Source organism: Adiantum capillus-veneris, chromosome 24 (assembly GCF_014529385.1).
Source record: "Adiantum capillus-veneris isolate H3 chromosome 24, ASM1452938v2, whole genome shotgun sequence".
Taxonomy (NCBI): Eukaryota; Viridiplantae; Streptophyta; class Polypodiopsida; order Polypodiales; family Pteridaceae; genus Adiantum; species Adiantum capillus-veneris.
This window is the reverse complement of record NC_140954.1, coordinates 46,308,769-46,324,162: the sequence shown is the minus strand read 5'-3', so window position 1 is coordinate 46,324,162 and position 15,394 is coordinate 46,308,769. Positions and strand designations below refer to the sequence as shown.

The window sequence follows — 15,394 nt, the reverse complement described above, 5'->3', positions numbered from 1 at the left end:
CTCAGCAAGCTCCCCCTAAGTCTGCGCAGCTCTAGCAGGAAAAATCAAAGACACTTCTGATCCCGTATCTCATGACTCTAGAAAAAGGTCCGAACCCTTCTCTGAACAGGCAGTGGAAGCGGCCGCGTATCTCATAGTATGCCGGGCAATAACATGTGTAGTGCAACTGTCTCTGGCTCTAAGTTACATAGGTGACATATCCTGGCTCTTGTCGGCACCCCTCGAAGTCGGCCAGTCTCGATCTCGAGCTGATGTGAGGATGTGCATATCTGTCCAATAGCGCATCTTATCCCATGAGATAAGTGTGTATCCATGTATGCAAGCCTAGTCACAAAGCCGTCCTCCGTGAGTTGGAGAAGATGCTCTCTGTAGAAGGCCATCTTCGTGCCCAACTCCTGTGTCGGCTGTATCCATGTGGTCATGGTATTTAGCTGAATCAGATCCTAACGTATGAGTGTGGTGATCTCTGTCCATGTGTGTGTGTTGTGAGAGAGAGAGAGAGAGAGAGAGAGAGAGAGAGAGAGAGAGAGAGAGAGAGAGAGATAAAATGAAATGTTATACTCAAGAAGCTAAAATGACCTATGAGACCAAAAAATTACAATTGGTAAATCTGATACCATGTCCGACTACGGAAATTACAAAGTTACCAAGCTACAAAGAACTAACACTAAAACACTAAGGAGAAAGGAAATCAGGGGGGGGGTGTGTGTGTGTGTGTTGTGGGTTCATATGAAATCTCTCATCGGTCGCTGTCGGATCTCATCGACCTCCTCCATGGTCAGAACTCTGGTTGGGCGTCTTGCATGTCGAGCTAGAGTGATCTTTATCTTCTGTTGCAGCCTTCATCGGTAGTGGGAGACCCCCCGAGGTCGTGGACGTCTGGATCTGCCAAGTTCAGTTGCTCGGTCATGCAGTGTACCTCTAGTATGAGTAGGCTCTAAGATCTGCTGTAATGACTGTTCCATTGGCTCTCCTCTGTTTGGTGTGAAGAACTCTGTGATTCGTCTCTGAGAATTTCTTCCCCCTGATGTCCTTAGCAAGCTCCCCCTAAGTCTGCGCAGCTCTAGCAGGAACAATCCGAGATACTTCTGATCCTTGTATCTCATGACTCTAGAAAAAGGTCCGAACCCTTCTCTGAACAGGCAGTGGAAGCGGCCGCGTATCTTATAGTCTGCCGTGCAGTGACGTGTAGTGCAGCTCTGTCTCTGGCTCTAAGTTACATAGGTGACATATCTTGGCTCTTGCCGGCACCCCTCGAAATCGGCCAATCTCAATCTCGAGCTGATGTGAGGATGTGCATATCTGTCCAATAGCGCATCTTATCCCATGAGATAAATGTGTATCCATGTATGCAGGCCTAGTCACAAAGCCGTCCTTCGTGAGTTGGAGAAGATGCTCTCTGTAGAAGGCCATCTTTGTGCCCAACTCCTGTGTCGGCTGTATCCATGTGGTCATGGTATTTAGCTAAATCAGATCCACGTATGAGTCTAGTGATCTCTGTCCGTGTGTGTGTGTGTGTGTGTGTGTGTGAGAGAGAGAGAGAGAGAGAGAGAGAGAGAGAGAGAGAGAGAGAGAGAGAGAGAGAGAGAGAGAGAGAGAGAGAGAGAGAGAGTCTGGTGATCTCTGTCCGTGTGTGTGTGTGTGTGTTTCTATATTTTGGAATCGGAGAATAAGTGCCCTATCCTTTACGTTTCCCTTCTCATCGATTCCTTTCTTGCCCACTCTCCATGCACTTGTGTGAGTAGGCTCTGTGATGCCCATGCGTTGTAGCAGTTCCTTCACTTCTTCATCTACATTCTCTTTGTCTTTGACTCCTGTGACCCGCACATGCAGAGCCCGAGTCTTCCTTTTCTGCTCTTCCTCAATGGTCATATTAATAATGGTAGAAGTAGGTGTGGTCTCGGGCATCTGGGCCTTCCCTTTCTTCGCATCCTCAATCCATTTCTCTGGTTCATCAACCTTTTCTTGTGTCTTCACAAGACGTTCCGCCCATGAAGATGCCGTTTTCGATTTCTGTTCATCTCCTTCCCGTAGAGCTATCATCTGATCCTTCATGTCCTCGAGCTCCTTCAGCACCGAAGGTTGGTCGTCTCCCTTCTCCTTAGTTGCAGATTTGCAAGCCGCAAGTTCTCCTTTTAGCTCCTCGATTATTGCATCCTTTTCCCCCATGTGTTTTTCCTTATTTGTTCTCCATGCTTCAAAACTTGCTACTGCCTCATCGAGTTTCTTTTGCATAACGCATTCTGTTACATTTACTTCGGCCTTGATTAGGTTTCGTAATTCCGTTTTCAAGATCTGAATCTCCTCATTCTGTATCCCCCGGATCTCTCTCCTTAGTTCTCTCATCATGTCTCCATACATGGAGTTCCTGTAGCTCTCAGCGCTCGCGTGCATTTCCTTCCTGATGTCATCTCTCATGTAGTTTAGCTGTGATTTGAGCATCACCTGGACCTTCTCCATCATTAGTTCATCATGTATCTTGGATGTTTTCCCCACGCGTAATGATCCTGGTGATAGTACAGTCTCTGTTTCTCCGCTTAAATGTAGCTGTTGTTTTTTTGGGGTGGTGTAGCTATCTACACCCGGCCCTTCCCCTTCGGTAGGCACAAATGTGGGGTAGGTTACTAGGGTACTAGGGTGAGGGAGTGAGAATAGGGTAAACTTAATTTTTTTTTCATCTTAAGGCTTTTTACCTTAAGGCTTAAAAATCTCTCTAAATTTGAACGTAAGAGCTTTGACTTGCTATGCGTAGATGAAGGGGGGAATTTGCTACGCGTAGGGTTGTTGGGACTTGCTACGCGTAGGACTTCAGGGTAGCGCGAGCAGGAGCCGGCAGAGCAGCGCGTGCGCGACCTGTCTTGCTAAGGGCGCAGCCTTGCTATATGCCCCGAGCCAGATGATAATCAGGGCACCGCCTTGTTGCCTGCTGCTTCGAGCTGGTGATGAAGAGGGCGTAGCCCCAAGCTGATCGCTGCCCCAAGACCTGCGATGATGGTGCTGTAATGGCCTGTTGCCCCCGCAACAGCAGCAGCAGCGTGAGGGGCAGCCGGCACACAAAGATGGTGCGCGCCTCTGGTAGCAGCAGTGTGAGCGCGAGCCTCAGGGCAGAGAGAGAGAGAGAGAGAGAGAGAGAGAGAGAGAGAGAGAGATGAAAATGAATTGAAATGTTATATTAACGTCTTTAGAAGGCCAGAATTATGAGACCAGAAAGTTACAATGTGGTGGATCTGATATAAAGTCAGAGTAACAAAAATGACAGAATAAAATGCTATGGAATCCGAAACAGCTAGATGTGATCTAATCAATTAGGTGGGATAGCTAAATCTGAAACAACTAGGTGTGATCTAATCAACTAGGTGGGAGAGAGAGAGAGAGAGAGAGAGAGAGAGAGAGAGAGAGAGAGAGAGAGAGAGAGAGAGAGAGAGAAATGAAATGAAACGAAATGTAAGTTTAACGTCTTCAAAAGGCCGAAATGACCTATGAGACCAAAAGGTTAGATGTGGTGAATTTAATACCAGGTCTGGGTACAAAAAGTAAAAAGAACTGAAAAGAAAATAGTGGCTAGGGGTGGGGTGAAAGCTGATACAAAGGGAATACAAAAAGGAGGGGGGGGGGGGGGGGGGGGGGGGGGGTGAGCTGATACAATGGAGCTCTCTGACAGTCGAGGAGAGAGAGAGAGAAATGAAATGTTATATTAAACGTCTTCAAAAAGCCAAAATGAGCTATGAGACCAATTTGTTACAAAATCGTGAATCTAATACCATGTCTGGGTACAAAAGAACTAGAACAAAGATACTACTACTAAAATCCATCCTCATTTGCACTCTGGAGAGAGAGAGAGAGAGAGAGAGAGAGAGAGAGAGAGAGAGAGAGAGAGAGAGAGAGAGAGACATTTCCGCTCTCTTCAGGACTGCCAGCAGTGCTATTACTATTGGTGGCCGTGTCAGTCGCAGTTTTGAGCTTTCTCGATCTGTCCGTCAGGGATGTCCTTTGGCAGCATATCTGTATCTGTTTGTAGGAGAGACTATGTCCGACTTTCTTCGTGCTCAGAGTCATGCATTTTGTGGCTTGACCATGCCAGTACCTTCAGCTCCGGACCTTATCGATCAGGAGTTTGCTGATGACACTATGCTAATGTTGCGCTATTTGCTAGCTGCTCTTGATGCCATGCGGGAGGCCCTAGAGGTTTTTTGCATTGCCAGTGGTGCACGCATTAACTGGCATAAATCCTATGGGTTACTGGTTGGTAGTGATGACATACCTACTTGGGGGATAGCTGATGGTTTCACATGGCTGCACCCGGGTCAGACATGCAGATATCTGGGCTTTCAGATTGGATTTGACGTTTCCTCAAAGCAGCAGTTTGCACCCGTACTACAGTCTATTCGCAGGAAGCTATGTCATTGGTCTTCACGTCATCTGTCGTTGGCTGGCCGTGCATTGGTCGCTAACCAGGTCATTCTGGCCACAGTATGGTATACGGCCTCTTGTTGGATGCTTCATTCTGGTGTAATAGCTCAGCTCCGCTGACTAGTGCGGAACTTTTTATGGAGTGGCACAGATGGGACTACTGATACTCGTGCTCGAGTTCGTTGGTCCACGATTATTCGTCCTAGGTCAGAGGGAGGCCTTGGCATTATTGATCCAGAATTACAGAGCCGCACCCTTCTCACCAAGCTTATTGTTCGGGGTCTTTTTCCCGGCCAAGAACCTTGGAAGATGCTTCTTCAGGCTGCTCTTTGCACCGCGACTCCACGCCTCGGCACTAGAGATGGTCTTACTTGGCATACAGGGTATCGTTTTCTCTTTACAAATGCCCCCTTGTTCACCAGCACTCTCTTACCCTTCATCCGATCGCTCCTTCAGATTTGGGTTTCCATGCGACGGGCTATCATACGCTCACCTCCCTCATGTCGTGAGGAGATTGAGCGCTAGCCTCTCATTTGGAATGATGCAGTTCTTGATTCTTCGGTTACTCCACCTCGTCAGCTTGGAGAGAGGACTCACATTGATTGGGCTGCTTGGGACTCTGGCCCTGCTGCCTCTATGGGGTTGTTTCATGAGACACGTATGCTGGACGCAGATTTTGTGACAGAACATTATGACATTGGTCGCGGGGTGACAAACAGACTGCTTGAGATTGACTCCACCGTTCCTTCACAGTGGGATGCAGTCATGCGAGGCACAGTTCAGATGCCTCCACATTGTGGCTGGGAAGGCCTCTTTGCTCAGAGCACTCTCTTATTAGTTCGTTTAGACACCATGCTGTTCACAGTTGATACTGACTACTCTCAGGGGATTCATGCTAGATTGACATATGATACTACCTCTTCGCACCTTGTCTACCCCGGCGCTCGATGGGAGGCCATACGAGTAGTTGGCTCCCGCGGGAAGCATCGTTGTGTTGACCCCCGTTTCGCTTCTGTTGATGCCGCACTTTGGAGGCTTTGGGTGTGGGAGAGTCGTGCCCTATCTCAGCTTTATTGGGACCCAGGAGAGTGGCATTGGCCTCACTCTAACCCCACCGCTGCACTTGTATCATTCTTTGAGTACACTGTTAGAATTGGAAGATTAGCATTGATGAGACAGCACCCAGGTCAGCCCACTCGTATGAGTTTCTGGTTACATTCAGGTCTCTCCCATGCCTATCTATAGCAGTTTTGGTCAGCCGTCTGGGATTTACATGGGGCTCGTCGTATTTCTTTTTTCATGTGGATGATTGCACATGCAGGACTTCCCGTTGGGACTTGGCTAGCTACTATGGGTCATGATCCGTTATGTACTCGCTGTCCTTTGCGACCACTTCAGTCACCTGCACACTGTCTGTCTTTGGTCATGCTCAACTTCTCATGTAGTGTGGCTAGCAGTTTTCTTTTTACTTAGCAGAGCGAGTGTTCAGCATGGATTTCTCACTTGGGGATCTGTCTCATGGTTGATGCCGATGCCCGGACCGCATCTTTTCTACGAGGGCTCAGACACAGATCCAGCTCTTATGCTTACCTCGACTGGTTATCGGCGAGGGACTTTGGCTATGTTACCACAGATTGCTTGGCAGGGGGATCCTCAGACACGTGATGAAGTTTTTTCAGTCATCACTAGCATTACACTATGGAATGTTTGGAGAGCTCGTTGTCTTCACATTCTCAGTGCGGCTCCACAGCTCCTTCAGGATACCCTCACTGCCATTTGGCTGGACATCATTCACACCCTGATTTGGCAGTGGGATTCTTCCTCAGGTACATCTCGAGCAGCCGAGGCTCGTCGCTTTGCCTTCCTTCGGCGTTGGGCCCAATCCCCACTCTTCTTCACACTTACAGGTGGCCAGATTACATGGCATTATGCCTCCCCTCGGTGGTTTCTCCTCCACTCATCACACAGACCACCATGAGATTGTTCTAGTCGAGTTGTCACTATAGTGGCTCTCACCCTTACATTCAGCTTGTACACCCCACGTGATAGGCTATTTTGGCATCCGCTGGGGATTATATTGTGCTCAGTAATATACAGCCCTGACTTTTCCCAAAAAAAAAGAGAGAGAGAGAGAGAGAGAGAGAGAGAGAGAGAGAGAGAGAGAGAGAGAAATGAAATGAAATGTTATATTAACGTCTTCAAAAGGCCAGAATGACCTATGAGACCAAACTGATACAAAAGTGGTGAATCTGTTACAATGTCTGGGTACCTTAGTACTAAAGTACTAAGTGTGAAAAGTGTGAAAGTAAATGTGAAAAAACTAAATACAAAGTATTAAATAAACTTCTTAGGACCATTCTGGGTGTCTGGCTAGAATGCTTTTAATCCTTTGTTGTAGTCTCCTCCGGTGAAGTGTGCTTCTGCATCTTGGTTGTGGTCGTCTCGATTTCCCAAGCTCAATCGCTTTGTCAATTAGGGTGCCTTTGGTATGAATGTGGGTACTCCTTTGTGTTGGCTGCTGGCCTCTTGCTTCCCCTTCCACTCCTGCTTCTCTCGATCCGAAGAAATCTGTGATCTACCTTTGAGGCTGTAGTGCTCTTTGTCTTCTCATTAGATTCTCTTTGTGCCGATGTAGTTCGAGTAGGTACAAGCCTAAGCATCTTTGATCTTGGTATTGCATGATTCTATCTAGAGGTCCAAAGCCTTCTTTAAAGAGGCAATGAAAACGTCCACGTATCTCATAGTATACTGTGCAGTGGCATATATAGTGTAATTCTGTCTCCGGCTCCATTCCGCATAACTTGCAAATTCTGCTCTCAGGTGGGATTCCCCTAAATCTGCCAAATTCAATTTCCAATGGGTGTGAGGATGTACGAATCTGACCAATAGCACATCTCAAACCATGAGACAGGTGGGTATCCATGTAACTCGGGCGAATCACAAATCCATCTTCAGAAAGTTGTAGGAAGTTTTCTTTGTAGTCGGTCATCTATGTGCCCAATTCTTGTGTAGGGTCTACCCATGTCCTCTTAGTATCCAACTGTATAAGATCCTGTCGGATGATTTTATTAATCTCCGTTCGTGTAATTGCCAGTGATGGAGCCTCAAGAGAGTATTGGAAGGGGGGTAATCTTTCCATACTGAACCCGTGTCTCTGAAACCACGAGGACAGTTGCGCATACCAGCATGATGTATCCCCTTTCATTGCCAATTGTCGAGAGGATTCGAGGACCAGTCTAGTATATCGGCCATTATTTGTATCCCACAAACCATGTATAAAGGACACTGATCTGGTAAGATCTTCAATTTCTATCGGAGGGGCCGCTAGTTCCGCTCGGGTAATCGCGTGTGGTACGGAGGCCTTGGCTCTAATCATTTGGGAAATCATAGATACCAAAGGTCTCTCCATTGACTTCCAATTATCCAAATCCACAGATGGTCCCCAAATCTGGACCCCATAAAGCATAGCCGAAGCTACCACAGTATCAACGAGCCAAAGTTTTGTTCGTGGTTCCTGAAACTGCACTTGTGAACACATCCTCTCCAACCCTCCCAGGGCCGCAGAGGCTCTGGATAATCTAGCATCCGCTGGTTTCTTAAGAGTAAACTTCGGTCCTGCAAATACCACCCCAAGGTATGTGTATGCATCTGTGTACTCTACTGTATCCTGGCCATATGCAAATGTAAGTGCCGATCTCCTAACCCACTGCCGTGTGGTGTTAAACACCATAACTTTGGTTTTACCCAAGTTTACCGACAGTCCACTGTCCTCCGCGAATTTATGTAATGCATCTAGCTGCCTCTGCATTCCATCTGGTGATTCTGCTATCAATACTATATCATCTGCATACAACAACAAAGGGATCCATGACCCTACAAGTTGACCACCTCTATCACCTTCTCTATCAATGTAATTTGATACCTCATCTATGTGCATACCAAATAAAGTAGGGGACAGTGGGCATCCCTGCTTTACTCCAAGGGTGGAATGAACAATGTAGGAATCCCGTTTTGGAGTACGTACATAACCAGTTACTGACCCGTATAAGGCCACGATCCCCCAAATAATCTCTTTGGGGACCCCTAACTCTTGCATCCTGCACATCAATCTGGCCCTTGGTACTATATCAATAGCTTTCCTCAAATCCACAAAGAAACAATACATCCTTCTCCCGTTTGCTCTTCCTTCCTCAATAATGGCTCTGAGCGTAAGAATACGATCTAAAGTGGAATAACCCCTCCTGAATGTAGCTTGTCCTGCTGCCCTTATGCCCTCATTCTCTGCCCATCTACTCAATTTTTGTTCAAGAATGGATGCGTACAGTCGGGTCAATGTGTGACCTACCATAATGGTACGGTAGTTCCCGGGTATCATAGGATCCCCTGACTTGAAAATAGGTACGATAGTAGATAATTTCCAAGATTCAGGTAATCCTTCACACATGACCCGATTAAACAGACGAGCAAGGACTTCTGAAAGTAGATCCCTGGCATGGATCAGATGTTCTGCTACTAAACCATCATGATCATATGCTCTTCTTGTCTTCATCTTATCAATGGCTTTTTCCACCATTTCCGTAGTAAAGAAAGTACTAGTAGCAGGGCATGGCTCTAGCGGATCTGGTAATGGAGGCTGTCCAGGTACCATATATAATGATGTTACATATTGACCCCAGATCTCAGGAGAAGTAATCATTGGAGGCGGTAAGTATTGCTCGTCGTATTTCCTTTTTCATGTGGATGATTGCTCATGCCGGACTATCGGTTGGGACTTGGCTAGCTACTATGGGTCATGATCCGTTATGTACTCGCTGCCCTTTGCACCAACTTGAGTCACCTGCCCACTGTCTTTGGCCATGATGAGCTTCCCATGTAGTGTGGCTTGCAGTTTGCTCTCTACTCAGCAGAACAGGTGCTGAACATGGATTTCTTACTTGGGGATCTGTCTCATGGTTGATGCCGATGCCCGGCCCGCATCTTTTCTACGAGGGCTCAGCCATAGATCCAGCTCTTATGCTTACCTCGACTGGTCATCGGCGAGGGACTTTGGCTATGCTACCACAGATTGCTTGGCAGGGGGATACTCAGACACGTGATGCAGTTTTCTCAGTCATCACTAGTATTACACTATGGAATATTTGGAGAGCTCGTTGTCTTCACATTCTCAGTGCGGCTCCACAGCTCCTTTAGGATATCCTCACTGCCATTTGGCTGGACATCATTCACACCCTGATTTGGCAGTGGGATTCGTCCTCCGGTACATCTAGAGCAGCCGAGGCTCGTCGATTTGCCTTCCTTCAGCGTTGGGCAAGATCCTCACTCTTCTTCACACTGACAGGTGGTTAGATTACTTGGCATTATGCCCCTCCTCAGTGGTTTCTCCTCCACTCCTCACACCGAGCACCATGAGATTGTTCTAGTCGAGTAGTCACTATGGTGGCTCTCACCCTTACATTCAGTTTGTACACCCCATGTGATAGGCTATTTTGGCATCCACTGGGATTATTTTGTACTCAGTAATATACAGCCTTGACTTTTTCCCAAAAAAAAAAAGGAGAGAGAGAGAGAGAGAGAGAGAGAGAGAGAGAGAGAGAGAGAGAGAGAGAGAGGGAGAGAAATGGAAAATGAATGAAATGAAATGTTATATTAACGTCCAAAGTGACCTATGAGACTAGAATGTTACAATGTGGTAGATGTGATACAAAGTTAGAGTAAGAAAATGACAAAATAACAAAATAAAAATAAAAATACTATGGTATCCTAAAACTGGCATCCGAAAACAAAACAAAACAAAACAAAATAAAAATACTACGGGATCCTAAAACTGGTATCACAAGAGATCTAGCATCGGTTGTCACTGGCGGATCTCATCAATCTTCTCCATGGTCAGCAGTCTGACCGGGTGTCGTGCATGCCGGGCCAAAGTGATCTGAATCCTCTGATGTAGCCTCCGTCGATGCTGTGTAGTCCTCTGCAGTCGTGGGCGTCGGTATCTCCCCAGCTAAGTTGCTCAGTCGATCAGTGTGCCTCTAGTGTGAGGCGACAAGCTCTGCTGTGGTAGTAGCTCCTCCGGGTGTCCAGTGTCTGCTCTAAAGAAGTCTGTGATGTGTCTCTAAGACTGGCTAGCCTCTCCTCTCATCAGGTTCTCTCTGTGTCTGCGCAGCTGGAGCAGAAAAAAACTGTTACAAAATGGTGAATCTTATACCATGTCTGGGTACAAAAGAACTAGAACAAAGATATTGCTACTAGAATCCATCCTCATCTGCACTCTGGAGTCTGAGGTTGACAGTTGACCTACCAAGAGCATCTCACTTGAAAAGCACTGAAGCCAAAAGCTTCTGGTCCAATTGCTAGCGCCCAACTGGGTTGTCTCTACACGCTGCCATGTCACCAGCAACTTCTGCAATTCGCGGGCCCTCCGTACAACATGTCATGCCATCATATCTGCTATGCAACTGACGTGTTTGTGCGTGTTGCTTCATTTTAATCTTTAGGCCCCATTGGCCAGGGACCTGCAAGTTGTTGGGGGTTAGGATTTTTAATTATTTGGGCCCTCTCTGTCACATGAAAGACTGACACGTCATGTGGTATTGCTTCAATGGACTCTTGAGAGGGCTGACCCGGGTGTCCTTAGACTGCCTGGTATGGTCCATACATGACCTCAATCGAGTAACTTGCACTCCCGTAACCAATCGGGTATGCCAGCTAGATGTAGACCAGCACAATAGGCCAACAAGTAGACCAATGTAGCTAAGTTGACCAACACTTTTTCACAAACAAGTCGACCTGCTTCGACAAACTAGTACATCAGATTCGCTTGATTGATGAATTTCGACTAGATCTGCCCGGTCAACCAGCACCTAGTAGACCAACAAAATAGACCAGCTTCAACAGATTAGATAGGGTGCCATTGGAAACCAAATTTGAGTGAGACATCAGGTGAGATTGCACTGGGCATGCCAAAAATGAGAGTCTCTACAAAAGTGCAATGTGTGTGCGTGGATGCATCTCAAAGCAGTAGCATGAAATAGACCAGTCTGGACTCTGTACCAAGACAGAAAGGACCAATGGAAATAAAATAAGAAACCAAACATCAGTGAAGAACTGAAATTGGCGACAGAAATAAGAAAATGAGCTGTAGAAAACAAAGCCAACCGAGTCGAGACAGGAACTGGAGAATACTACCACACACACTAGTACTTCATGTCTTAGTGCCAATAGAGTAAGCACTGTAGCTGGGCTACAATTGTTTGTGACTGCCACCACTAGCAGAGTGTCAGATGAGAGCCCTTGAGGTTAGGCTTGTGAGAGGTCACCTTGAGGAGGCAAGCCTAGGTGGTATAACGAACTACGTTCTGATAGGTGCTCGGTTACGTCCTAGGATGCTGCACCAGCAAGGGATGTTACGGCTGTTCGTTTGACAATATCCATAGGTGGCCTGTGGTAGCAAGGAGTTCCTGTTCTGTACATTCCAACAATCAACAAGGTTGACATTTACATGTTATGGTCAACACTAGGGCCAACAGGTGACCCGACAACCACTGCATGACCTTTTGTATTTAAGACAATAACTCAATTGTGCATTGTCTAGTGCTGTCCAAGTTTATTTTGTTTGTTTATACGCCTCTTGCTTAACTACAAAACGTATCAATCTTATTTTTTTGCATCACAGGTTTTGAATTGGTTGCCACTTGGTCAAATAGATTGGTGGAGAGCTCACTGGACATGGCTGAGTTTGAGAATGTATCCACATTTGAGGCTGACAAATGGTTGCTTGCTCCAGTCATAACACAAGGCTTGTATGCAATCCTTTTAGCTTTGACTCCTCTTTTCGAAGAAACATAATGCTTGGAATTTCACGGCTGCATGCTCTTTCAACAGTAGATTACTCTGTAGGATCATACTGTGAACTTCAATGCTCGCAGGAAATCCTTGACCTTGAATGTTATATCTAGGAGGTTGCCGTTGAGGATGTTTCAGGATTTGAGGCTGATGATTAATTGCTTGCTGAACTCATGACCCAAGGCCTGTATGCAGTTTCTCGTGTTCAATCTTTCTAATCTAGTTTTCTAGTTTCTTTAGATGAATTCAGTTAAGAAATATGCACTTGAACTACGTCAGCAAGTGCTAATTCCTGTAGGCTCTCTCTCTTGAACGGTAGTTCATTTCTGTTGCTACATCGTACACTTCACAAGTTTGCATGCAATTGAGAAGCTGTACCGTGGATGTAATTGCTCCCCAATAATGATCACTGTTTCTGCTTACACAGTTTTTTTTTAATAGGTCGTGCGTTTTGTTTTTCATAAAGAATACATGGTTAGAGCCCAGACTAGATTTTCTAAAGTAGCTTCTAAGCTTCATAGGAGATTTTTTTTTTTGCTTTATATCTAGGACTGTGGCTCTGGCAATTCCTTGCCAGTTTACAAAGAAGGGAATTGATCCATTTGGAAAAGATATCTTCTTCTTCAGCACTCTAGTTTCAAAAGGGTAATTGATGGAATGCTGATATATGAATCATGCAGGAGGATCTCTCGTCCGTACACATAGGTTTTTGTTTGCCGAGCAGTTCAGACTTGTTAAGACTTTCATAATCTGACAAAATCTTGGTTCCGTAAGTCATTTTGGCGTTTACTGGGTGTCTAAAGTGTTGCCAAGTCTGTTCCTCCTGCTTTGACCAGAAAAAAACATCACAGAATTCTTTCTGTGCAGTGTGATGTGTTAGTGGCAGGGTTATCTGCTGATTGTCTCTCTGACTGCTGGGCTTACCTTTGTACAAAGCCACTATCCATGGATGATGGCGGATCCCTCTTTTCTGCCAATCAATAGTTGACAGAGGGATTACTCTTTTTTGGTAGATCACAGTTGGCAGCTGGTTGGTCTAGAGTGATGGTATACATAAAGCATGACCTGCTTGTGAAGTCTCAATGCCATTTCCTATAAATGTGCACCCATACTTGCTAGAGATTAGAGCTCCATCCTCCCTCCCTCATATACCATGTATCTTGTATCCTAGCCTCCCTCATACCACATGAATCACCCCCTCCCCCTGTACTACATGACCACATTTTGTTGCTTTGTACTTTTGTCCTCGCCCAATAGATGAAGGGCACACACCTGCATATTTGATTTGTCTCATAGGCCGACTTTGGCCTCTAATAGAGGTAAAGAGATCTTTCTTTCTTTCTTTCTCAGGCTGCCTTTGCAAGCCGATACTTGGCAATGTGCCGAATGGACCAACTGCGTTGAGTGTATACCAGCGCTATCGTCAAACCCAGGAATAACCTAGTAGGATTGAAGAAAGATTGATTTATATTTAAGGCCAAAATAGCCCATGAGAGCAGAACAAGGTACAATTCATGATGATATCTCTTATCAGAAAGTGTCACAAAAAAGGGAAGCATATTTCTGACTGAATCCCTTGTCAAAATGGAAAATAAAGGAAGAAAAAAAGATATATTAACGTCTTGTAAAGGCCAAAATTGCCGATGAGACCTGAACGAGGTAAAATTGCTGATGAATTCTAAAGTGTTACAAAAAAGGAAAGCATAGAAGAGAAGAATTTCCGGAAAGACTCTGAAGCTGTAGGCTATGATGAAGGGTTGTCTCAAGAGGAAGAGATTGTTAAGTTTCCCGCAATACTCCTTTGATGGCGAACAATGATGGCTCAAATCTGCTGATGGTGAGGAAGCTGTAAGCGAGATCCCTGTGGTTGTGGACATCTCATGTAAGAAAAACACTTGTCTACTCTGCAATTCTCAATTGTACAATGCTAATGACATACATTTCTAGCATTTGGGACAAGCACTCTAGTTTGTTAAGTATTGCACATCTGGTTCCCCATCCTTGCTTTGACAAGAGAATGAATATTGAAGATTGTAGAACCATGTTATGCATCGGCTTTTAGTTAGGGCCAGCGACACAAAGGCAAGAAGAGGATGCTGTCTATGTGCCACATCCTGCATGAAGATGCAATTGATGCCTATCTATAGCTTAACATAGTGTAGCAGGAATATCCGTTTTTTGCCTGAAAAAGCCACATAATAGGGAAGTAACTTTTGTTTGTTGGAGTATTGTGTTGCTTGAAGATATGTCACTCATGCAAAGTTTGAAACTGTATTAGAGGTTTTTGAAGTGTATCTTGTATTGACAATCAGAATCTTGTTTTATGAAGGGAAGGGAATCTTGAGATGAGCCAAGTGAGCTTTGCCTCTCGCATGCGCAACCTATTAGAAGCCTTTTTTGCTTCGACGGAGGCAAAGTTTATGGAGGACTTTTGTACTGGTCGGTCAATATGTAGATCATTCCTTGTTAATGTTATTGGATTTTTCTGTGCACCTTGCACTATGTGATAACTTATACAAGCTCACAGGAGATAGCCCGGTTATGCAAAAGATTACGTCTTCCACAGCAGTTCCTCCTCAAAGCGTTCTGGATCGTGTCCTGAAGTCTCTTCTTCCGGAAGGTCTGTTTCTTTTGCATTAATAACGTGGATAAGATGATAATGTATACAATGAGGTTTCCCTCATATTGGTGTTCCCGTAAGTAATATAACAATATAAAGAAAAGTGTGTGCCTTTCTTTTTTTTGGGGGGGGGGGGGGGGGGGGGGGTGTGTGTGTGTTGTGGGAGGGGGCGGATATATTTAATTGTCACTCTCTTTTATGGGCTGGTCAATAATGCAACCTATCGACATAGTTAGGCATCTGGGGTATCCTCTGGCCTGGACAATGACCTTGGACAGTACTTCTTCACAAGTGGACTTGCTACTCTTTTGACTCTCAAGATAGATAGATGCTGCTAGACGTCTGGTATCAGATAGCACCCAGCAAATGCACCCATTTTCTTTCCATGGGTTTGATAATGGGCCTTGGGTCCATTGGGAGTTTCGTGAATAAACTAATGTTTCATTCAACTTCAGGAGATCATTTTCGCTTCTTTGTAGCATCTACCAGACAGAGAGAATGCTTTAGCAGTGAGACATTTTT

General features: G+C 45.5%; 1 protein-coding gene across 3 annotated transcripts in view; it reads left to right on the top strand.

Moving 5' to 3' along the window:
- Positions 1–15,394, top strand: part of LOC147426311 (Rab3 GTPase-activating protein catalytic protein) — a 161,017-nt gene that overhangs the window by 60,208 nt on the left and 85,415 nt on the right. For all 3 annotated transcript variants that reach the window (XM_086499136.1, XM_086499135.1, XM_086499137.1), the window contains exons 9-11: positions 12,083–12,209; positions 14,582–14,691; positions 14,780–14,872. In XM_086499136.1, the coding sequence (XP_086355262.1) occupies positions 12,083–12,209; positions 14,582–14,691; positions 14,780–14,872 (330 nt within the window). The remainder of the gene's footprint in view (positions 1–12,082; positions 12,210–14,581; positions 14,692–14,779; positions 14,873–15,394) is intronic.